General features: G+C 36.4%; 1 protein-coding gene and 1 pseudogene across 9 annotated transcripts in view; one reads left to right on the plus strand and one right to left on the minus strand.

The window, feature by feature from the left end:
* The window catches only part of DOP1A (DOP1 leucine zipper like protein A), a 131,568-nt gene that overhangs the window by 31,621 nt on the left and 74,661 nt on the right, over window positions 1-25,286 (plus strand). For all 9 annotated transcript variants that reach the window (XM_020878890.2, XM_020878895.2, XM_020878894.2 and 6 more), the window contains 5 exons: window positions 2,935-3,125; window positions 6,277-6,458; window positions 17,618-17,788; window positions 21,111-21,300; window positions 25,180-25,278. In XM_020878890.2, coding sequence (XP_020734549.2) covers window positions 2,988-3,125; window positions 6,277-6,458; window positions 17,618-17,788; window positions 21,111-21,300; window positions 25,180-25,278 — 780 coding nt within the window. In that variant the 5' untranslated portion in view covers window positions 2,935-2,987. The remainder of the gene's footprint in view (window positions 1-2,934; window positions 3,126-6,276; window positions 6,459-17,617; window positions 17,789-21,110; window positions 21,301-25,179; window positions 25,279-25,286) is intronic.
* Window positions 14,584-16,524, minus strand: LOC110128229 (acyl-protein thioesterase 1-like; annotated as a pseudogene).

The raw sequence follows: 25,286 nt of genomic DNA on the forward strand, positions 1-25,286 counted from the left end.
TTTTGCCAGGGTCCAGCCCCAGCAGGATCCAGGGGAACCCTCAGGATGAACAGCGTCGGCAAATGAGAAAGAGAGAGAGAGAGAGAGACCAGACCAGGACCAGGATATGTGGCAGAGTCTGGCAGTTGCTTTATTTTTCACCATCGCCTTTATACCCTAAGTTGGTACATTTCTAAGGGGCAGATAAGCATACAAACTTAGTTTAACATTATATCAGCTTGTCCTTCATGAAACCATGTGTGCTCTGTATATTTTTGTTTATGAGCGTCTTTTCCCATAGATGTTTTGTCCATTATCTTCTGGCCTTGAGCTCAGCAGAGAACAAAAAAGTGGCGGTCTCATGGTACAGCAGGTTGTAACATAATAGAAATACAATCTGTTAACATAAAAGTCAGTCTTTTTGCATAAGTTCTCAGCTAAATTTATCTAAAAAGTTTAACACACAAAGACTCTGTGGCTCTGGAGAGGCAGCCCCTGTTTAGCACTCCTGGTTAAAATTAACAATTATCTTATTGTTTTTACACTAGGGCTAAACTCTTATTTTACTAGATCTCCAACTATATTAACAGTAGTTTCCACTGCACAACCTCAGCACATTAACATCAATCAAACGTTGATCTAATAACCACTTTTAAAACAATATTTTTTGTATTTTCTAATAGGGCTTCTTCACCCCCCAAAGGGCTCTGTGCCTATTAGGGTCTTTTTTTATGGTTAACCTCTATGTATAATATCTTTTGGCCTTCAAGCCTGTTGACAATTTATGGCTTGCACCTGGTGCAACTTTTAGCAACTTCAGTAGCCGACCCTGTCTTTTTTGTGGTTAATCTATTTTCTATTAAGTGTCATCTCTATGGGAACTAGATAGGATTACATTTTTACAGAACAGAAATGCAAAGGATTGCAAAAACAGCAGATATGGCACAAAACAGGCTCTTAGTCTAAAAGTTAATTACCTGCAAGAAGTCGCCAGCTAATCTCTATCTAAACTATTTTCTATTAGGCACATTCGTGGCTATCATATTTGTGGAGCTTTTCTCGCCCTGTGAAGGGGCCTGTGCTTAATAGTTTCTTTTGTTAGCGTACTGTGCTTAGGATGTTTAGAATAATCATGAGCATTTTTTGCAATGGGAGCACACATTTATCAAACAAGCCAGAATGCCAGCAAAAGAGTTTGAATTGAAACATTTCCTTCATCCCTGGCCCCTTCATAGGGTACGAGCGTCTAGGAGATTTATTAATTAGGGTTTTAAGTTGGTCCTCATTCAGTGAAAGAGGAGCAGGAGAGCTCTCGGCAGGCAACACAAGAATCCGCAGCAGGGCAAACAAGAACAACAGCAGAAAAGGGGGGGAGGACACAGGGTGGAGTAGAGGCCAAGGCCAACCTGGAGGGTCCCTTATCCTAGACGGCCTTGCCTGTCAGGTATTTTCCTCATGACCTCGTCATGGATGGGGTCCCGGACGGCCTTGCCTGCCCGGTATTTTCTTCATGACCTCGTCACGGGCGGGACCTCCCATAATGGCTCCCGGCAGATTTTACAATTGAGCCTCAATTAAATCCTTGTTAGTACTCTGTGTTATCTGTTCTACTGCTGTGTAGCTATTACTCCCCAACTCAGTGGCCTAAAGCAGCAGAATTTCTGTAGATCATGAATTCAAGAGGCTTAGCTATGTAGTTCTGGCACATAGTCTCTTGTGAAATCAGTCAAGATGTCAGTTGGTACTCCAGTCAAATCAAGACTTGCCTGGGGATGAAGGATCTTCTTCGAAGATGGCTCACTCACAAGGCTGTTGGCAGAAAGCCTCGGTTCCCTACCGCAGGAACGTCTCCATAAGGCTCTTTGAAGTGTCCTTGTGCTGTTGCAGCTGGCTTTGCCTGGAGCCTGTGACCTAACAGAGAGCAGGGACGAAGCTGAAGTGCTTTTATGACCTAGTGTTGGCCATTACACCTTGTCACTTCTGCCTTATTAATTTCGTTAGAACTGAGTCCCAGAATCCAGCCCAAGGGACTGGAAAATTAGGCACTGATTTTTTAAAGTAATATCAAAGAATTTGTGGATATATTTTAAACTTACCACATATACTTGTCAGTCTTATTAGAAGTTTTTTTTGTTTGCTGGGCCTCCATTGCTTTGTGGGCTTTTCTCTAGTTGCGATGAACAGGGCTAGCGCAGGCTTCTCATTATGGTGGCCTTTCTTGTTGTGGAGCGTGGGCTCTAGGACACGTGGGTTTCAGTAGTTGGGGCACCATGGGCTCAGTAGTTGTGGTTCCCAGGCTCTAGAGCACAATTTCAATAATTGTGGTGCACGGGCTTAATTGCTCTGAGGCATGTGGGATCTTCCTGGATAAGGAATCAAACCCGTGTCTCCTGCATTAGCAGGCAGATTCTTTACCACTGAGCCACCAGGGAAGCCCGGTTTTATTAGAAGTTTTGTTAGTTACAAAAAGCTGATGTTCTTTCATACTATATGCCCATACTTTTATTGCTTAATAAAATAAGATGATCTCCAAGTCATTCCTTTTTTTTTTTTTTTTCTATTGTTGTTTTTAAAGTCCCTGATGTTTCTAATCTAACCAGTCTTAATACATTTTAGGATCAAAACAAAGAAGAGGTGTGTGTGTATCAGAAGTGTTATATTGGAAAATATGACAGAGAAATAACATGCTTTTAATTTGAACTGAATGCAGGAATATTTCCTACTTCTTCGTAAACCCGAAGTTCTTACAGCCATTTCTCCAGTTCCTATGAAGGAACACATGAGTAGTTATCCCTGAAGCTGTCTTTGAATACTTCCCTGACCCTGAATGCTAGCTGCCTAGAGTGTTGATCACTTCTAACTCAAAACACATTTTAAAGTTAGCCATTAGCTCTGAACCCATTTTAATACTTTCCTTTGTAACTTTGGTTCCTCCTGCACACTTTGTTTTTGTAGGTAATGATTTTACATGACTTTGGAATTGGTCTCTAGGAGGACGCTGTGGGAGGATGAACACAGAAGAGCTGGAATTATTGAGTGACTCCAAATACAGGAACTATGTAGCTGCAGTTGACAAAGCACTGAAGAATTTTGAATACTCCAGTGAGTGGGCGGATTTGATATCAGCACTTGGAAAACTTAATAAGGTATGTCTGTCTTGCTCATTTCATAAGAAGGGATAAAAATCAGAAATCTGCATCTGTATTTTCTGGATTTCTCTAAACCTTGAAGTAAAGAATTTAAAAACATAACTTCAGAATTACTTTTTAAAAATTCTCCAATTTAGAACATTTTCCTCTTTATTTTTTATTTTTTAATTGGAGGATAATTGCTTTACAATGTTCTGTTGCTTCCTGCCATACAACAATGAGACTCAGTTATAATTATATATGACTGCTCCTTCCTGAGCCCCCCTCCCCACTCCCTATCCCACCCCTCCAGGTCATCACAGAGTGCCAGGCTGAATTACTTTTGATTCTGCTATTTTACATCATTAATTGCATGCCTTTGTAGTTAGGCTTTTTTTTTTTTTGGCTTTTTTGAGGCCAAAAGCACAACAGTACTTGAAAAATATAGTTAATCTATTATTACGTATAAATGCAAGATTAGGAAACAAATATGCTAACCATAAAGGTTAACAAGTTTTTGTAATTGAGTATCAGATATGGTTCTGGAGTTCCTGGCAGCAAAATGAAGAGCTGCACATGGAAAGCAGTAACTGCTGTGTCCTTTCCAAATGGAATATAGCATTAAAGAAATATTTTATATCCAGGCAGTTCTTAGTTATAGTCAGTGCTTTTTACAAAAGTGACAAGCAGTTGCTTAGGCCTTGGAGCTAGGCCTTGAATGATCCTTCTTGACATGTCTGGTTTTTATCCACTGTTAATACGGTGGCATCACTGTTCAACTCGTAGCTTTGGATTTTGACCCCCCTCCCCCTTTTCTTTAAACACCTTACATCAAAATTTTCTCACTTCATACCCATAGTTTTGCTATTGGGGGCTTCTTTAGGTTTATTTTTAATAGCATGTATTGAATACGAATACTTGTAAATATTAAGTGGACCAGGGAAGAGATAGGAAAAGTGAGCTCTTCTCGTAACTATTTTAACATCAGTTTATCATACAATTTGTCCTGAGATACATTTCAAGGACAATAGTTTTCAACTTTAATACTTACTATAGATAATTACCCTGATAATTTAAAAAGAAAAACTTCCGTATTAAATGTGCCATGGATTTATCTTAAAATGATATGCACAAACTTCTCTTTGACATATTGACTTCTAAAATTTATCATTTGAGGTTTGATAAATTCTCAAAATTTTTACAATATCCCCAAGAAATTGCATCTAAAAGAATGAGTTTGTTTAAAGGTAGCTAGGTTTTTATTTATCTTGAAGGGTCTCTTTTCTGAAGACTTAGTAGAAACTTAGGCTTGTAAAAAGCTTTTTACACTTTTGTAAAAGGCACTGACTATAACTAAGAACTTCCTGGATATAAAATGTATGTTTGGGGCTTCCCAGGTGGCACCAGTGGTAAAGAACCCACCTGCCAATGCAGGAGATGTAAGAATGTGGGTTCCATCCCCGGGTTGGATGGAGGAGGAAATGGCAACCCACTCCAGTATCCTTGCCTGGAAAATCCGATGGACAGAGGAGCTTAGTAGGCTACAGTCCATGGGGTTGAAAAGAGTCGGACACAACTGAGCAACTGACACACTACCAGCAGGAACTGTGTGTAAAAGCAGTTCATTAAACTTTAGAAATTAATTTGCCTAATTAAGTACATAATCAATTTTTTATAGTTATCAATATCATGAAAACAGATTTCACTGTATCCAGATATCGCAACATAGGATATGCAATGCATCAGTGAAACTTACCTAAAGTCATGGTGATATAAGGCAAGGGTTATATATGTATGAATTTGTTGCAGATAGTCTAAATATGTTTTAGTTTAAAATTTTTATCATTTATTAATATACTAAATTTTCACCTTATTTATACAAGTTTTCTAACTCAAATGATTTTGGAAAATAGTGCTGGATTTTGCTTTATTAAAAACTTTTATTTGGTATTAGTAGAATTTCTTTATTGAAGCATTTTGTGTTATAGATCATTAACTTTCCTTCTACAGAGATACTTCTGGTAATAATTATTTATATTTTTCTTTCAAATATGTGTAAATATTGATTCTTTGCTCCTATATCTAAAATTCAAATTAATGCTTTAGAAATGGAAGTCAGCTAGTTTTAAAAAAAATTTTTTTGTAGTTGAATTCCTATTGATGTTGTGCCCTTGATTTGCTTTGCATTTGTAAGTCTAATTTTATTTGTATTGGTTACATCCAATTTCAGACTGTATTGAAGGCTTGTAGTGGGAAGACCATTGAAAATGATACATCTAAGTGGACCTCAGACCCTTCGGTGTTTGACGTTTTTTATGAACTGGAAGGATCTAGTGCTTTGCTTTTGTACTGCCTTTGGCAGAACAATCATTTTATATATTTTAACCTCAGTTCTTTATTTTCTAAAGTAAAGGACTTCTTTTGTGTTTCATCTCAATTCCAGTTCTCATCTATTGTACCATATTCATTCTGAATGTTTATTTTCTACCAGTAGCATTTTGCCATAATACTTTGAAGAACTTCATTTATAAGTCTTCTACTATTTAAATAAATTAATCTCCTTTGGGTGGTATTTATGAGCTTGCATCTTCTATAAATTCTACCTTGACCATCTTTTCTAAATGAATGTGGTGGTTGAATAAATACGGCAATATCTATTTGTTCCAGTTGGGAAATGAGTAAAAGCGAATGGACAAGTATATCTCAGGTGTGTTCTTACTGTAACATGATATACTGCTGCAGTGGTTGTTCCTCTTCAACTACATATTTTTGTTGAGGTTCAGTTTTCTAAATATATTTCAAACAGGGTATCCAAAAAAAAAAAAAAGGTTGAAGGCTGTTAAAAGATTTGCAAAAATCTAAATCAGTACCTTTCTTCTGAGCAAATTTATTTTGGAAAATACTGTTATTTTTCATTAAAATGTTATTTCTGTTTACATGTAGCAAGTTGATTTTTAAAAAAATTAGTAAACATTTTTAAATCCTTAATTTTAATTTTCAATCTAGTTTTACTGATGTAACCGACAAAAACAAAAGGTTTTTTACACCCTCTATAATTTTTTCTCCTTCGAAGTCCTATATCAAGGATTTTTGATAATACTATGCCAGAAAATGGAAGTAAATGAAATGCAATATTCTTTCTCAACTGAATTAAGATGTTTTCTTCAAGGTTTTACAAAATAATGCAAAATACCAAGTAGTACCCAAAAAGCTGACCATAGGCAAGCGCCTCGCTCAATGTCTACATCCAGCATTACCGGGTGGAGTTCATCGGAAGGCACTTGAAACATACGAAATTATCTTCAAAATCATTGGACCTAAGCGACTTGCCAAAGATCTCTTTTTATATAGGTGAGATAATTTTATTATGTATTTGCATGTAAATAAAGTATTTTTAAACTTTTTTGTTTTTTGCAGTAAAAGCTAAACAATTGAAAACTCCTTAATGATGAAAGTTTTCAATATCAAGTATAATGATTTTGATAAAAAAGTACATTAGAAAAATCTACTTAAATTTAAAAGCATTGTGTTTTATTTATTTATTTATGGCTCACTGTGCAGCTTGTGAGATCTTAGTTCCCTGACAGGATCAAACCTGGATCCCCTGGAACAGAAGCACAGAGTCTTAACCACTTAACCACCGGGGAATTCCCAGTACTCTGCAGTTTTACTGTGATGTATTCCTGCCTGGAGAATCCCATGGACAGAGGAGCCTGGCGGGCTGCAGTCCATGGGGTTGCAAAGAGTCAGACATGACTGAGCGACTAGCACAACGTTTAGAGATAAATGGGCTTCCCTGGTGACTCAGATGGTAAAGAATCTGCCAACAATTTGGGAGACTCAGGTTAGATCCCTGGGTTGGGAAGTCCTCTGGAGGAGGGCATGGCAACTCTCTCCAGTATTCTTGCCTGGAGAATCCTATGGACTGAGGAGCCTCGTGGTCTACAGCCCATAGGGTCACAAATAGTCGGACATAAGTGAGCAACTGTCACTTTCACCTTTTTGTTTATCCTGGTTGGGATTCATTGGGATTTTTAAATATGTGAATCAGTGTTATGTATGTTCAGTCCCTAAGTTGTATTCAATTCTGCGACCCCATGGACTGTAACACAACAGGCTCCTCTATTCTCTCTCTCCTGGAGTTTGTTCAGATTTATGTACATTGAGTCAATGATGCTATTTAACTATCTCATCCTCTGCCAACCCCTTCTCCTTTGCCTTTGATCTTTCCCAGCCAGCATCAGGGTCTTTGCCAGTGAGTCTGCTCTTCCCATCAGATGGCCACAGTATTGGAGCTTCAGCTTCAACATCAGTCCTTCTAATGAATTAAATATTCATTCAACACTGAAGGTTGAATTGACTGGTTTGAAGTCCAAGGGACTCTCAAGAGTCTTCTTCCGTACCACGATTCAAAAGCATCAGTTCTTTAGCGCTCAGCCTTATGTTTCAGCTCTCAAATATCCATACATGACTACTGGAAAAACCACAGCTTTGACTATACAGAACTTTGTCAGCAAAGTGATATCTCTGCTTCTTAATATGATGTGTAGGTTTGTCATAGCTTTCCTTTCAAGGAGTGTGTGCTGTGCTTAGTCGCTCAGTCGTGTCCGACTCTTTGCGACCCCATGGGCTGTAGCCTGTCAGGCTCCTTTGTCCATGGGGATTCTCCAGGCAAGAATACTGGAGTGGGTTGCCATGCCCTCCTCCAGAGGACCTTCCCAAACCAGGGGTTGAACCCATGTCTCCCACGTTGCAGTGAATTCTTTATTGTCTGAACCACCAGGGAATAAGTGTCTATTAATTTCATGGCTGCAATCACTGCATACAGTGATTTTGGAACCCAGGAAAATAACTGTCACTGCTTCCACATTTTCTCCTTCTATTTACCATGAAGGGATGGGACTGGTTGCCATGATCGTAGTTTTGTTAATGTTGTTTCAAGCCAGTATTTTTACTCTCCTCTTTCACTCTCATCAAGAGGCTACTTAGTTCCTCTTCACTTTCTGCCATTAGAATGATATCATCTGCAATGTCTGAGGTTGTTGATTTCTCCCAGCAATCTTGATTTTAGCTTGTGATTCGTTGAGCCTGGCATTTCGCATGATGTACTCTGCATATAAGTTAAATAAGCAGAGTGACAATATACAGCCTTGTACTCCTTTTCCAATTTGAAACCGTTCAGCTATTCCATGTCTAGTTCTAACTGTTGCTTCTTGACCTACAGGTTTTTCAGGAGACAGGTAAGGTGGTCTGGTATTCCCGTCTGTAAAAATTTTCCACAGTTTGTTGTCATACAGTCAAAGGCTTTAGTGTAGTCAGTGAAGCAGAAGTAGATGTTTTTCTAGAATTCCCTTGCTTTCTCTGTGATCCAGCAGATGTTGGCGATTTGATCTCTGGTTCCTCTGCCTTTTCCAAACCTAGCTTGTACATCTGGAAGTTCTCAGTTTATGTACTCCTGAGGCTGAGCTTGAAGGATTTTGAGTTTTACCTAGCTCGCATGTGAAATGAGTGCAGTTGTCTGGTAGTTGGAACTTTCTTTGGCATTTCCCTTCTTTGAAACTGGTATGAAAACTGACTGTTTATGGTCCTAAGGCCACTGCTGAATTTTCCAAATTTACTGACATATTGAGTACAGCACTTTAACAACAACATTATCTTTTAGGATTTTAAATAGCTCATCAGGAATTACATTACCTCCACTAGTTCTGTTTGTAGTGATGCTTCCTAAGGCCTATTTGACTTTACATTCCAGGGTATCCAGCTCTAGGTGATGAACCACACCATTATGGTTATTCATGTCATTACAACTTCTTTTGTACAGTTCTTCTGTGTATTCTTGCCACCTCTTCTTAATTTCTTCTACTTCTGTTAGGTCCTTACCATTTCTGTCCTTTATCATGTCCATCCTTGTATGAAATATTATCTTGGTATCTCTAATTTTCTTGAAGAGATCTCTAGTCTTTCCCGTTCTGTTTAATAGTTTTCTTGTATTTCTTTGCATTGTTTACTTAAGAAGGCTTTCTTATCTCTCCTTGCTATTCTCTGAAACTCTGCCTTCAGTTTATCTTTCCCTTTGTCCCTTGCCTTTCACTTCTCTTCTTTTCTGTTATTTGTAAAGCCTCCTCAGACAACCACTTTGCCTTCTTGCATTTCTTTTTCCTGGTCATGGTTTTGGTCAGTGCCTCCTATATGATGTTATGAACCTCTGTTGATCATTCTTAGGCACTTTGTCTACCAGATCTGATTCCTTGCATCTATTTGTCACCTCCACTGTGTAATCATAAGGGATTTGATTTAGGTCATACCTGAATAGCTTAGTGGTTTTCCTTACTTTCTTCCATTTAAGCCTGAATTTTCCAATAAGGAGCTCATGATATGAGCCACAGTCAGCTCCAGGTCTTGTTTTTGCTGACTGTAGAGAGCTTCTCCATCTTCAGCTGCAAAGAACATAATCAGTCTGATTTTGATACTGACCATCTGGTGGTATCCATGTATAAAGTTGTCTCTTGGATTGTTGGAAAAGGGTGTTTGCTATGTCTGGCATGCTCTCTTGACAAACTCCGTTAGCCTTTGCCCTGCTTCATTTTGTACTCTTAAGGCCAAACTGGCCTGTTATTATGGATCTCTCTTCCTACTTTTGCATTCCAATCCCCTGTGATGAAAAGGACATCTTTTTTTTTGGTGTTAGTTCTAGAAGGTCTTGTAGGTTTTCATGGAATCTTGTCAACTTCAGCTTCTTCGGCATCAGTGGTTGGGGTGTAGACTTGGATTACTGTGATGTAGAATGGTTTGCCTTGGAAACAAACCAAGATCCTCCTTTTGTTTTTGAGATTGCACCCAAGTACTGCATTTCAGACTCTTTTGTTGATTATGAGTGCTATTCCATTTCTTCTAAGGGGTTTTTGCCCACAGTAGTAGATCCAGTGGTCATCTGAATTAAATTCACCCACTCCAGTCCATTTTAGTTCACTGATTCCTAAGATGTCTGTGTTCACTCTTGCCATCTTCTGCCTGACCTCGTCCAGTTTACCTTGATTCGTGAACCTAACATTCCAGGTTCCTGTGCACCATTTTTCTTTACAGTGTCGGACTTTACTTTCTCTACCAGACACATCCATAACTGAGCGTCATTTCTGCTTTGGCCCAGCCGCTTTATTCTTTCTGGAGCTATCAGTTATTACCTTCTACTCTTCCCCAGTAGCATGTTGGACAGTTTCCAACCTGGAGGGGCTCATCTTCTGGTGTCACATGTTTTTGCCTTTTTATATGATTCATGGGGTTCTTGTGACAAGAATACTGGAATGGGTTGCCATTCCCTCCCCCAGTGGACCACGTTTTGTCAGAACTCTTCATTATGACCCATCTGTCTCTGGTGGCCCCGCACAGCTTGGCTCATAGCTTCTTTGAGTTGCACAAGTGTCTTCACCACAACAAGACCGTGATCTGTGAATGGGTTTGAGTCAATACCTTTCATCAATTCTGGAGTCTTTTTAAATTGCCTTTACTCTATATATTCTCTCTTCCTTTTTTGGAGCTGTGATTTAAAATGTTAGAACTTTTCGTTCTGGCTTCCCCATATCTTATCCTCTCTTCCCTTTTAGTTTGACACAGTCCCACTTGTTTATTTTTGCTTTTGCTGCCTTTGCTTTAGGTTTCCTGTCCAAGAATATCATTGCCAGGACCAATGTCAAGGAACTTTTATGTATATATTCTCCTCTGTTTTATAATTTCAGGCCTTATATTTAAGTCTTTAATCCATTTTGAGTTAACTGTTGTGAATGGCATGAGATAGGGATCTTATTTCATTCTTTCACATGTGCATATTTAGTTTTCCTGTCTCGTTCTTGACACCAGCGATGCAGAAAGCTTTTTGTACATTTTGGTCAGCCTTGTCATGAGTTTATCATATTTGTTAGTCTTTTTTAAAAAAACAAACTTTTGATTTCATTGATCTATCTTACTGTGTATGTTTCTTCTCTTTAAATTCCTTGTGGATGTTTTGAAAGTTGATATACAGTAATAGGTATTTTTAATACTGATAATTACTACTCTTTGAAGAGCACTTTAAAAAAAAAAAGAGAATTGCTCAATCAGTGTTACATGTAATAATTGACAGATTCCTTCCTTAAGGAAGGAACTCTTTCCTTAAGGCAAAACTTTTCTGTATAACTCATGCCTGCTCCTTTTTAAACAGAAAGTTTATCTTAAGAAACAACTAAAAAAAAAAAAGAAACAACTATTTCACAAAGTTGCAGTATATCTAATTTTATTAACAGTATGTTATATAAGAAGAATAAATTAATTCTAGAATACTATGTCTAAATATGGCAGACATTCTTACATACACATATCGTATGGAGTAAAATTGTTATTCTGTATTTTTTAGAGTATAGCTAATTTAAAAACTAGAATTTGTACTATGTTGGATTTTTAATTTTTTAGTAGTTTAATCTCAAGGTTTATGCTTTAGCATAATTAAATACAAATACTTTTAAAGTTCTGTAACGTGTTACATGATAAAGCATTGTGTTTTCAAGTTTATTTTTTTAATGTGATACAGTACACTAAGCTGTCACTAAGAACACTAGAGGTGCAATTTGAGCCCCATAAAATATTAAGTGGGTATGTAAAGTAAACTTTTGCTAATACAAATCCTAGCGAGGGATTTTAGAGCTGACAGCATTCAAATGGCAGAGAATGACTGAGATCAACCAGTACCTCGTGAATAATAAGTAGGGAAAAGGAACAAGACCATTCTGTGAATATTTGCTCTGTCCTATCCAACTCTTTGTTACCCATGGACTGTAGCCTGCCAGGCTTCTCTCTGTCCATGGGATTCTCCAGGCAAGAATACTGGAATGGGTTACCATTTACTTCTCCAGGGGATCTTCCCAACCCAGGATCGAACCTTCATCTCCTGTGTCTCCCTGCATCGGCTGGTAGTTCTTTACCACTGAACCACCTGGAAATATTCATGGGAAGCCTTGTGAATATTTAGGAGTTAACGTTATTTAAAGGGCAAGTGGATGGAAAGTAGTCAGTGGAAAGAAACAGGAGTCAGAAATAGAAAATGTACCAGGAGACAGAGCTCACCTGGAAGTCAAAAGGGGAATGAGTTTCAAGAGAAAGTTGTGGTGAATAGTATCAAATACTACAGATAAATGAAACAGTCAGGACTGAAAGTAGACCAACAAATCTGGCCTTTAATAGAGAATGGTGATGATATTGAGAACAGTTTTAATAGAACAGGTAGATGTATCAGAAGGTGATAGACGAAAGTGGTTTTTTTGTTTGTTTTTTCTCCAGGAGTTGAAGTAGGAAGGCAGCTTCAAGCCAGGAAGTAATTAAGATAAAGGTTTAGAATTTTGTTGTCATCTGTTCTCTTTTTAGAATCATTGAGAAAGATTTAAACACAGCTGTCAGTGGAGGAAGAAAGAAATTATATGAAAGAAAAAGTATGGTGGATAAAGCAGGGCCCTGAGAAAGGTAGACAGTGGACCCTGAGGCAAGGTAGCTATGAAGAGGCTACTGCTGTAGTTTTACGTCACACTGTACCTAAAGTTGAAGGCAGAAATGTGGGAAGTTGAGGGAGTTCCCACTAGATGACCTCTTGTTTTCTGTATAAAGTAGGAGCAAGACAGATTCTTAATTCATTTATTAAGCCCTTTGTAAAGGCAGGACTTGGTTTTAAGGTCTTAGGATACAGAAATAAAGAGAGTCATGGTCTCTTGCCTTTTTTTTTTTTAAGTCCGAATTCAATTTTATTTCACATTGATAGAAATCATGCAAAAGATTTTCTCACGTTACAGTGCCATGTTTCAATGGAGTATTTCTTGCTGTAAATTAGATCTCACTGATTTGTGTCAGTAAAGCAGCAGTTTATATTCTTGTAGGTAAAGTAAAATGACTTAGTGATTGTTTAAAAATTGTAAATCCAGGCATAAATGTATGGCTTAATTATTAACATCATCTATAGTCTGTACCAAATCATTTCTGTCATCAAGTAGCACCCATTTGTGAAGATGCAGTCCTAACATTGTTCTAATCAGTTGGAATTCAGCAGAAAAATTAACAACAGTTCAGAAATACCAAACATACATTTTTGCTGTATATTAAACTGTGTGGGAACTACACTATTTGTATTGAGTTCTGACTAAACAAACTTACCCAGAAATTTGTTTTCAAGTAATTTTAACCAATAATATGAAAAATCTATTTAAAATCAAATAATTGCTACTTTTATGTTTTCACAAAAGCTAACTTTAAAAGATCATCTGACTACGTGAAAATTTCAAATTAGTCCATTGGCAAATAAGAGTAAAGCAAAATTTTTGAATTGTTCATTTCCTGCTGTAGTTGGTTTCAAACCTATGTGCAAAATAAGTAAATTTTATGCTATGAGGAGAATCACCTTAGAGAAAATCATCTTAGAAATTACAGTTTTTAAGATCAGCCTTAAATATCCCAGAACATACTAGAATATGACCTAATTATTCTTTCAGTTAATTACAAGAAAATACAACCACAGAATTATTCTCGTTACCTGGACTGAAGATTCTAGTAACTCTGCAGGTCTAAACTGTGGCTAAAGGTCCACTTTAAGAAGTAGTGTAGAAACTCTGAAAGGATGTCTGGTTTCTTTCTGTCAATATAAATATATTTCAGTGCCATCATGTGTGTGATCCAGAATGTTAAATTACAGCACATATTGACAGCAGGTGTCTGTGGCAAAGAGGAAATATTTGGTCTGTTGTGAAAGATAAAAAAGAAGGGACACATTTCTTTTCTAGAGAGAAAAAAAAGTATTAAAGTATATTCAGCAAAGAAAAAGCTGTTCCCCAAAATAAAAGGGCCATTAATTGAAGAGCAATATTGCTCTTTATTGACACTTAGAAGCATTATCCCTTTTATTAGGAATAATGTAATAACACCTCATTCTTATGCATTATAATCATTAGGTATATATGAACACATATATAAAAATACAGATGCTGCATGGTGACCTTGGCAGTTTGGGGTGTAAGCCCGTAGTCTTAAGTCCCCACACACATAAACTATTTATGTTTTAACTGCTCATTTATATCTGAACAAGTTTTTGTTAAGAATGCCAATAATTTTCAAGTGATGTAACAAAAAATCTGGTTACAGTATTTTATTATTTCGCTGAATTACATTTGGGAGAAAGAAGCTGGCTGCTTCTCTCTCTATTTTAATACTAGTATATTCAATACTAGTGTATACTGCTAGTTTAATACTAATGTATCCTGGATTATATCATATACAAATACATATATAGAAACTTCAAAGATCATGCATTTCCCATGAGGAGAATTTATTTAGCCTGTGTCATTGATGTGTATTTGCAAAACATTTTAACACTGTAGACATTAGAGGTTTCAAGGTTGGGCACAGGCAGAAGTTTGTCTTCTAATAGACGATGCTGGTATGCACTTCTACACAAGGCCTCACAGTGGTGTCAGTCAATGGGAGGTAGGAGTTGCCTGACGAACTGCATGATGTCCATCATCTCCTATTGATGTGAACTGTGCCTCATGCCTCCATAGGTTTTGAAGGTTACATTGGCTGGATTTACCAATGGTTTTAGCTTTTCAGCAGTAAGAGCACCAGACATTAGGGGTGTTGAAGGGTCCAGATCTCCAAGGCACTGAAGAATAGAAATGTCTCTCCTCAAACCACTGATCGGGCCCTGTGGAAAGGAAGCCCAGAGCAGTGACACCAGCCGGCTTCTGCTGTGTGGTCAGAGCCATGTACCGTGGTAAAGCACCTCCCTGAGAAAATCCTCCCAAAATCACTCTGTTAGAAGCATTGCTGTTCATCTCTTGCAGAATGCTATTCTTCATCTCTTGCTCTATCAAAGCTTTTACATTTTCTGCTGCTGCTTAATTCCAGTTTCATCCTCCAGTGAATCTGGTGAAAGCCCAGTAATGTCAAGCCAAGAAGGCATGACCATGTTCATATGTAATATTACAGGCATAAGTAGCGAATGTGGGCAGTTGTATTTGATGTGGGCACTTCTGATCCTGGTGAAGCCTTCTGCCCATCCATGCCCTGTGTCTCCCAGTCCACAAAGGAAGATCACCACAGTAGTGGCCTTCTGGGCAGCGGACATAATGGCAGGCAGCAGGGCCGATATATTATTGCCCTATATACACCAGTTCCACTAATCACGCACCTGAAGCAAAAGGCAGAGTGGGCATCCAGCCAGGCCAAAGGGCCTCTTGCTTTCTGATATTACAGAGTTACCTATCAGAATTAGTCTTTCTCCCCCAGTTTTACTGATAAACAATTGACATACATCACTGTATAATTTTAAGGTATACAGAAAGATGGTTTGATTTAAATATATTATGAAATGGTTACAATAGTTTCAGCCAACATCATCATCTCATTTAGATACAACAGAAAGAAGGAAGAAAAGAATAATGGGGAAAATTTTTCTCCTTAGAGTACTCTTAGGGTTACTGTCAGAACTTTCCTGTATGTCATGCAGCAGTGTTAACTATAGTCATTATGTTTTATATTATATCCATAGTACTCAATTATCTTATAACTGGAAGTTGGTACCTTTTAACCACCTTCCTCTAACACCCCTCTGTCCCTAAGCATTACTCTCTCATAACCACAAATTTGAGGTCTCTTTTTCTATGAGTGTGGGTTTTATTTTTGTCTTTTTTTTGGTTAGTTAGTTAAGATTCTACCTGTAAGTGAGATCATACAGAATTAGTCTTTTTCTGTCTGACTTATCTCAGTATAAAACCTTAAAGGTCCATCCATAAGGTTGTAAATAGTAGGAGTTACTCATTTTATGACTGAATAATATTCCATTTTTTTATATATATATATATATATATATATATGTATCTCACAGCTTCTTTATCTGTTCATCCATTAGTGGACACTTAGGTTTCCATCTCTTGGCTGTTATAAATAATGCTGCTGTGAAAATGGGGTTTCAGATAGCTTTTGAGTTAGTGTTTTTGTTTCCTTTGAACGTAGTCCCAGAAGTGGAATTTTTAATGTTTTGAGGAACCTCCATACTGTTTTCCATAGTGGCTGTACCAGTTCGGAATCCCTCCAGCAGTGCATGAGGGTTCCCTTGTCTCTACAGCCTCACCAGCATTTGTTACCTCTTGTCTTTTTGATGATGTTCCTTCCAACAGGCATGAGATGCGATCTCATGTGTTTTAATTTGCATTTCCCTGATACTGGTGATGTTAAGCATCCTTTCATGTACCTGTTGACCATGTATCTTCTTTGGAGAAATGTCTATTCAGGTCCTTTGCCCATTTTGTACTTAGATTATTATTGTTATTTGCTATTGAGTTGTACCAGTTCTTTACATGTTTTGGATATTAACCCCTTATCAGATATATGGTTTGCAAATATTTTTTCCCATTCTATAGGTTGTCTCTTCACTTTGTTGATGGTTCCTTTTCCTGCAAGGAATAGCATTACTTCTTATTATCACAGCAATAGATTTACTTATTGTTAGTAAAACAAAGTTACTTATTAGAAATAAGTAAGTATTGGGTACTATGTGAACATTTAATAAGGAGCCTAACCTAGTCTAATTAGGAGATAGTCTAAGGGAAACAGCTTAGGCCAATTCCTGAAAGTCTAGGAGTCATGCAGACAATGAGGAGAACCTGAGGGAGCAGGGATTGTACCTTTCAGCACAGCATGTGTGAAGGCCTGGGCGCTGAAGAGTGTGTGGAAAGTTCTGAAGTGAACTTGAGAGGAATTGTTCAATGTAGCTGGAGCAGAGGGTACAGGAGTGATATTGGTGAGCATGCCTGGGCTGTACAGAGGTATGTAGTAGCAAGACGTTAAAGCCACAGTTAGTAGTTAGACAATAACCAGCAGGAAACCAATGAAAGGTTTTATTGAGAACAGCTGCTTCAGAGCAATATTGAAGCAGTACTGGATAGTTCAATGATTAAAATATGATGTTTGGTAAGATATGATTGAGATATCTTGAGGGTCTCTTCTAAGGAACTATCTGGTGGAAATGGAGAGAATTTATTATATTTACAAAAAATATCTAGGAGAATGGCTTGGAGAGAAAACTTGATGACTGATTGCAGTTTAAAGTTTTTTATTTTTTTAAGGGTTAAGGATCACTCTGAGATGTATAGTTTTTGGTCAAACAGATGGTTTCTGTTGTCATATTTTGAAGTGGAAATTACAGGGGAAGGATCAGGTTTTGGGGAAGGGAAAGAGAGGGAGTTCCGTTTACGAATTGTGGAATTTGAAGGCCTTATGAAACATTTAGGTGACCTTTGGGTTTATGAGTATGAAGCTCAGATGAGAGACCTAGGTTTGTTTAATGGATATAGAAGTCAACACTATACAGGATAGATATGATTTTAAGCTAAGTAGTATAACTTACTATTTCATTTTAAAAAGATTTATACACACATGTTGGTATATATGAATTAATATTTTGTAGTTATTTTGTCTCTCACTTTTGTTTTTATTTTTTAAAACAGTTCTGGACTCTTTCCTCTCCTTGCAAATGCTGCCATGTCAGTGAAACCAACATTGTTGAGTTTGTATGAGATATATTATCTGCCTTTGGGTAAAACACTGAAGCCTGGTCTACAAGGACTGCTAACTGGTATTCTTCCTGGCTTGGAAGAAGGATCAGAGTACTATGAGAGGTAAGATGCTGTTGTTATTGCTGCAGTTAAGTAGTCAAAGTCATGAATTTGTCAGCAAACATCCTTAAATCATTAGTATTAACATCACAAAAACTGATTATTCTAAACACTTTAGTACCTGACCTGAAGATTTTTATAGCAAAAAAAATTTTGTAGTGTATCTAATCTGCGTATCACACTGAAAATATAGTTGGGTAAGAAGAATATAGACTTGGATAGCTGGACTGGGTTCAAATCCTAGCTCGGCAGACACTATGTGAGCTTAGGAAAACTTTTTCAACATTTCTGAACTTTATTCAGTTTCCTCAGCTATTAAAAAAGCGTACCATTCATTGTGTAACTGTAATATTGAAATTACTTAGTTAGTCCAGCGCCTTGTACTTGTCAGTCACTTAGAAAATTGTGACTCATAATTTAAAATATAACAGATAGGACATTTAGATTAATAAAAAGAATGGAAGATTGGGCAGTGTGCCATCAAGTTTTAAATTGTTAAAAATAGCCTGTCACCAGGTGTAGTACTCTTTCAATAGCTATTGACATGGTACTCTTGATATTTTAACTCTTCAAAGAGAATGATTTGGTCTGTTTGGAGCTTATTATTATTTCCTTGGAAGTTAATGAAAGTGAAAGTAAAGTGAAGTTGCTCAGTCATGTCCAACTGTTTGTGACCCTGTGGACTGTAGCCCTCCAGGCTCCAATAGTGGTATACAGTGCTTGATAGCATTAAGTATCTTTAATATCTCTGTTACTGATACTCTCACCAAAAAGGAAATTATGAATTAAGATGTCAGAAATAGAAAATACCAAACTTTCTTTATGAGTAGGCTTAATGATTTATATTTATATAATTTATTTAAACAAGTTACTCTATTTTTTGTATGTTCATCTGCTGCAATAATGATGTGGGAATCTAACCCTGAAAATACTGAATCTCTCTTATAAGCTACTTTGAGAAAAAATTAATTTCTGTTTCAGGACAATTTTAGAAACATGATGTGAGTTTATTTTATTTAGTTTATGAATCAGTTTTGTTTTAAATTGTTCTGTTCTCTTAACGGAAGCATAGAATCAATATGATTTTGTAACTCTGCTAGTTGCAATTAAAAATTTAACATAGGGACTTTCCTGGTGTTCCAGTGGCTAAGATGCTATGCTCCCAATTCAGGAAGCCTGGGTTCTATCCCTGGTCCAGGAACTAGATCCCATGTACGGCAATGCAATCAAATAAATAATAATAAATTTTTAAAAAATTTAATGTGGAAATTGAATAATGATCTTTATGACTGTGGTATCTGTATGATTTATCTTGTTATGTGTCTTAGTCCTTTTTGCTTGAAAGTCCTTTGGCTTTTGTAAAAAAAAAAAAAAACTGAGTGGAAATTTATTTTCAGAAATTCAAAAATATTCAGAAATGCAAAAATTCAGAAATAAATTCAGAAATTTATTTCTCACTGTTCTTGATTCTGGCTGTCAGAATCAAGGTGGTAGCATGATCGTGTTCTGGTGAGTGCCTTCTGCCTGATTCACAACCAGCACCTTTTACCTGTATCCTGACCTTCTGGAAGGGGCTATGGAGCTCTGTTGGAATTTCTTTCATGAGAACATTAATCTTATTCATGAGGGTGCCCAAAGCCTCCATCTTCTAATATAGTCACTTTGGGGCACCAGGTTTTAACATATAAATATTGAAGGGACAAAAACTTTCAGATCATAGCATTATGTTTTGCCAGTTATTCAACACAAAAAGATGTGAAAACATGTTCTTTTAATGCATAAGTAGGTTGAGACCAGAAGAGATTATAGTGTTAGTATTAAATCACATAGCAAGTAAACAGTAGAACTTCATCAGATTCTCTTGATTCCAAATCTGTTATACAACAGTGTATTCAATTCTTGTGTATTACTTTATCTTGAATAATGCATCTTATATTTTGTCATAGCATAATTCATTCAAGTTGTTTAAATTCAGTCAGTTCAGTTGCTCAGTCATGTCTGACTCTGCAACCCTATGGACTGCAGCATGCCAGGCTTCCCTGTCCATCACCAACTCCCAGAGCATATTCAAAATCATGTCCATCACGACAGTGATGCCATCCAACCATCTCATCCTCTGTCATCCCCTTCTCCTCTTGCCTTTCCCAGCATCAGGGTCTTTTCCAAAGAGTCAGTTCTCTGTATCAGGTGGCCAAAGTATTAGAGTTTCAGCTTCAGCATCAGTCCTTCCAATGAATATTCAGGACTGATTTCCTTTAGAATTGTCTGATTTGATCTCCCTGCAGTCCAAGGGACTCTCAAGAGTCATCTCCAACACCACAGTTCAAAAGCATCAATTCTTTGGTGCTCAGCTTTCTTTATGGTCCAGCTCTCACATCCACACATGACTACTGGAAAAACCGTAACTTTGACTAGATGGACCTTTGTCAGCAAAGGAATGTCTCTCTTTTTAATATGCTGTCTAGGTTGGTCATAGCTTTTCTTCCAAGGAGCAAGTGTCTTTTAATTTCATGGCTGCCATTACCACCTGCAGTGATTTTGGAGCCCAAGAAAATAAAGTCTGTCACTGTTTCCATTGTTTCCCCATCTATTTGTTATGAAGTAATGGGACTGGGTGCCATGATCTTCGTTTTTTGAATGTTGAGTTTTCAGCTAGCTTTTTCACTCTCCTCTTTCACCTTCATCAAGAAGCTCTTTAGTTCCTTTTCATTTTCTGCCATAAGGGTGGTGTCATCTGCATATCTGAAGTTATTGATATTTCTCCCAGCAATCTTGATTTCAGCTTGTGCTTCATCCTGCCTGGCATTTCGCATGATGTAAAGTGTATAATATGATTTCCAAGAAAAGGAAATATCCTTTAAAATTTTGTAGAAAGTCAACAGAAGATATGTTCTTCTGTGAAAAATAAAGTGAAGTTGCTCAGTTGTGTTGGACTCTTTGTGACCCCAGGGACGTAGCCTGTGAGGTTCCTTACTATTAACTAAAGTATATGTGTGTTTAACAGTTCCTTGAGGTAGATGGGACTTGTGGAGGTGTTTTTGTTGTTATCTTTTTTACAGATGAGGAAACTGAACTGAGAAAAGACTAGGAGAGACTAAGTGATTTCCCTAAAGTACACAGCTAGTGAATGGTGGAACCAGAACTTTTATCCAGTCCTCTGACTCTGACCTGTATGGTTCTTCCCATCCACCCAACTTGTGTCCAGGGTGGAACATATGACTACATCAAGGATGCTTTCATACATTCTGGGAGAGTATAATGGTTTATGCTTAGCAATGTGAAACTAAATGTTTCCCCTTTTAAAGCACTTTATTTTGTACCTCAGAACAAACACTTTACTGGAAAAGGTTGCTGCTGCAGTGGACCAGTCAGCCTTCTACAGTGCCCTCTGGGGTAGCCTTCTCACCAGTCCTGCTGTGCGTCTGCCTGGAATCACCTATGTTCTTGCCCACTTGAACCGGAAGCTTTCCATGGAAGATCAGCTTTATATAATTGGCAGTGATATTGAGCTAATGGTAGGTCTACACGTGTTTGCTCATTTAACTAATATTTCTTTATAGCCAGATTCTGAGAATCATGCCACAAACAATGTTTTTGTTTTCATGAGGCTTATATTTTTCATCAAGGAACTTAAAAACCAAAATAGTCACATTATTGATTTGGAAAATTTCACGTTTTTTCTTTTTTATAGAAAAGGGATTGTCATTTATATGTTATCTTCATTATCTGTCATTCAAGCAAATAAATGATCTTTAATACCATGTTGCTAACTGATCAGGTCATTGTTTACATAGCCACATTCATTTTATTATTCTAAAGTGAACCTTTTCTTGGATCATAGCTTTCTTCATAGGAAAGACAGATTTTAGACCAAGTAATAGCCAGATTCTGTATGGGATTTTTGCAAAAGAAGGTATTACTAAAGCAGACAGTGAAAGATAGCTGGAAAAAAAATCACATCAACTGCTTGCTTATACTTTTTAATTTAAAAATTAAGAACAGAAGGAAACCATTTATGCCTGTAGAGTGTGTACTCTTAAAATGAACAAAGAATGGAAAAACAAGAAAACCCTAGAGGGTCCTTTTGAAAAGTTTCCAAGAAAACTTTGTGATTATTCATCCTTTACTTTCTCCCCATGTGATTATGAACTGACAGATTTTTATACATATTTTGATTATATTAAAGTATAATTAGCGTACATTGAAATTAACTTATGTGTACAGTTGTATGAATTTGACACATACATACAGACAAACAACCAATACTGTAAAATCAAGATACAGAACATTTTCGTCACCCCCAAAAGTTCTTCTGTGTCCCTTTGTAGTCTCTCCCATTCCCCTACACCTCCAGGCCCTTGCAAACACTGCTCTATTTTCTATTCCTCTAGATTGTGGTTTTCACAGAGTGTTACATAAGTAGAATCATGCAGTGTTAGCCATTGTCTGGTGCTTTCATTTCGTATAACACATTTGAGAGTCATCCATGTTTTGCATATGTGATATGTGTCAGTATCTCTTATATTGCTATCTAGTATTTTATGAATGTACCACAGTTTGTTTGTTCATTCAGTGATTAACAAACATTTGCTTTGTTTCCAGTTTGGGGCAGTTAAGAATAAAACTAATAATATAAACATTTTCATACAGTTATTTGTACAGTATATGTTCTTTTTTTTCCCCCACTTAGAACTATTATTTTTTAACTTTAAAAGTCAAGATACAACTGAGTGTCTGAGCTCATGATAGTTGATTTACAATATTGTGTTAGTTTCAAATGTACAGCAAAGTGATTCAGTTATACATATACATGTATCTATTCTTTTTCAAATTCTTTTCCCATTTAGGTTATTACAGAATATTGAGTTCCCTGTGCTATATAATAGGTCCTTGTTGGTTATCGATTTTAAATATAATAGTGTGTGTATGTTAACCCCAACCTCCTAATCTATCTCTCCCTTCTCTGGTAACCATAAGATTGTTTTCTAAGTCTGTGACTCTGTTTCTATTTTGTAAATAAGTTCATTTGTTTCATGTTTTAAAAGATTCTGCATATAAGTGGTGTCATATGATATTGGTCTTTGACTTGCTTCTCTGGGTCAGTGCATGTTGCTGCAGATGTTGTCATTTCATTCTTCTTTTATGGCTGAGTAGTGTTCCGTTATATATATGTACCACATCTTTATCCAGACATTTTTCTTGAGAAAATACCTAGAAATGGAATTATTGGTTCATAAGGTAAATATGTTTAACTTTGTTAAATAACAGCTTTATTGAGATATAATTCACATGCTGTGAAATTTATCCTTTTGCATTGTATAATTCAGTGGTTTTTAGTGTATTCACAAAGTTGTACAACTATCACCACTGTCTAATTTGAGAACATTTTCATCACCCCAGAAAGAAACCCCATCTATACTCATTAATCACATCACATTTTCTCTTCACTCCTGTCTCTAGCAACCACTGATCTATTTTCTGTTTCTATAGATTTGCTTAGTTTGCATATTTCATATAGATGAGATTATATAATATGTAGTCTTTTATGAATGACTTCTTCCACTCATCATAAAATTTTCGAGATTTATTTGTGTTGAGGCATGTACTTAATTCCTTTTAATATCTGAATAATATTCTATTGCATAGAGATAAGACATTTGTGTTACTTCTGCTTTTTAACTATTAATAAAGAATTCTTTATGAATATTAATGTTAACTTATTGTGTAGACATAAGTTTTCATATCTTCTGGTTTTACACCTGTAGTGGGATTACTGGGTCATATGGTAATTCTTTCTTTCTGAGAAACTGGCAAACTGTTTTCCAAAGTGACTGTACCTATTTACATTCTAGATAGAAATATATGAAGGTTCCCATTTCTCTACATTCCTGTCAATACTTGTTATTGTCTGTCTTTTTTATTATAGCCATCCTAATGCATGTGAAGTGTTATCTTATTGTGGTTTTGATTTGCATTTCCCTAGAGACTAATGGTGTTGAACATATCTATGGTTGTTGGGCACCTTTAAATCTTTGAAGAAACGTCTTTTCAGATCCTTTGTCCATTGTTTTAATTGGGCCAGTTTTCTTTTTATTGTTGTGTTATGGGAGTTCTCTATGCATTTTGGATATTAAATTCTTATCATACATATGATTTCAAAATATTTTCTCCCATTCTGTGAATTGTCTTCTCACCTTCTTGATAGTGTCCTTTAAAGCACAGAAATTTTAATTTTGATCATATCCAATATACTGATTTTCTCTTTTGTCATTTGTTGCTGATAGATTAAGAAATTGTGTCCAAGATCAAACAGATTTACTTCTGTATATCCTTCTAATATATTTTTTAAGGTTATAAGAAACTACCAAACTGTCTTCCAAATGTATTATTACATTACCTTTTAATAACTTACTGGAAGTGTTAAAGAAGTCATTTTTTAAATTTTCTTTAAAAAACAAGTGCCATAACTGAAAAATATTTTATAGTACTTTACAGAGGACTAACCTCCTTATTATTCAAAAAGCTACATATTAATAAGTAAATGTTAACAATCAAGTAGAGCAATGGATTTGAATAGAAACTTAACCTAAGGAAATAAAAATAATTCAAAGATATGAAAAAAGTTCTCAACATTGTTTATAATAAGAGAAGCAAGAATTTAAACTGTATCAAGATACCCTTTTTCATGTATTAGATTTGAAAAAACAAAAATTGTGCAGGTTAGCACAGGAAAGCAAATTGTCACACAGTGCTGGTGAGAATATAAATATGAAAAACCTTAAGAGAAAGCATTACATTATTTAAATTGTAACAGCGTGTATTTCAAGATATGGCAATTCTGCTTTGAAAGATTTGTCCTACAGGGGTGCTTGTACATTATATATCTATTGCAACATAATTTACAATAGTAAATTATATAAGCAGTATAAATGTCCATCATTAGGAGCCTAGTTAAATTAGGATTAATCTATGAAAGGAAATATTTCTCTGACTATAAGAAATGAAACTCTTTGTGGTGTTAAGGAAAGCACTTCAGAATATGCTGTTAAATGAAAAAGGCAGGGTTTGTGATACATGCATGCATGCTTTTTATTACATTTGCAGAAAATATTCACTGGTAGTCTTGATTGCTTGCACAAAGAAAACTGGGTAATTGAAAACAGAGATGAGAGAGAACTTTTTGGCTGTATACTCTTTAGTTATTCTTAATTTTGAACTATTATAATATGTTTACCTATCCAAAGCAATGTCAGTATGTATAATTAGTGGTTAAAAAAAAACAACTTTGAAAACGTACTCTTATTTTTGAGGGAAAATTGAAGCACTGTTACATTTTCATGGTAACTATTTCCCAAGGTAATGCACAATAAATACTAAAGGCTGTCTTATTTTAGGTAGAAGCAGTTAGTACTTCGGTGCAGGATTCAAGTGTACTCGTACAGAGAAGCACACTGGACCTCATACTCTTCTGTTTTCCATTCCACATGAGTCAGGTAAAACA

Source organism: Odocoileus virginianus, chromosome 19, assembly GCF_023699985.2.
Source record: "Odocoileus virginianus isolate 20LAN1187 ecotype Illinois chromosome 19, Ovbor_1.2, whole genome shotgun sequence".
NCBI lineage: Eukaryota > Metazoa > Chordata > Mammalia > Artiodactyla > Cervidae > Odocoileus > Odocoileus virginianus.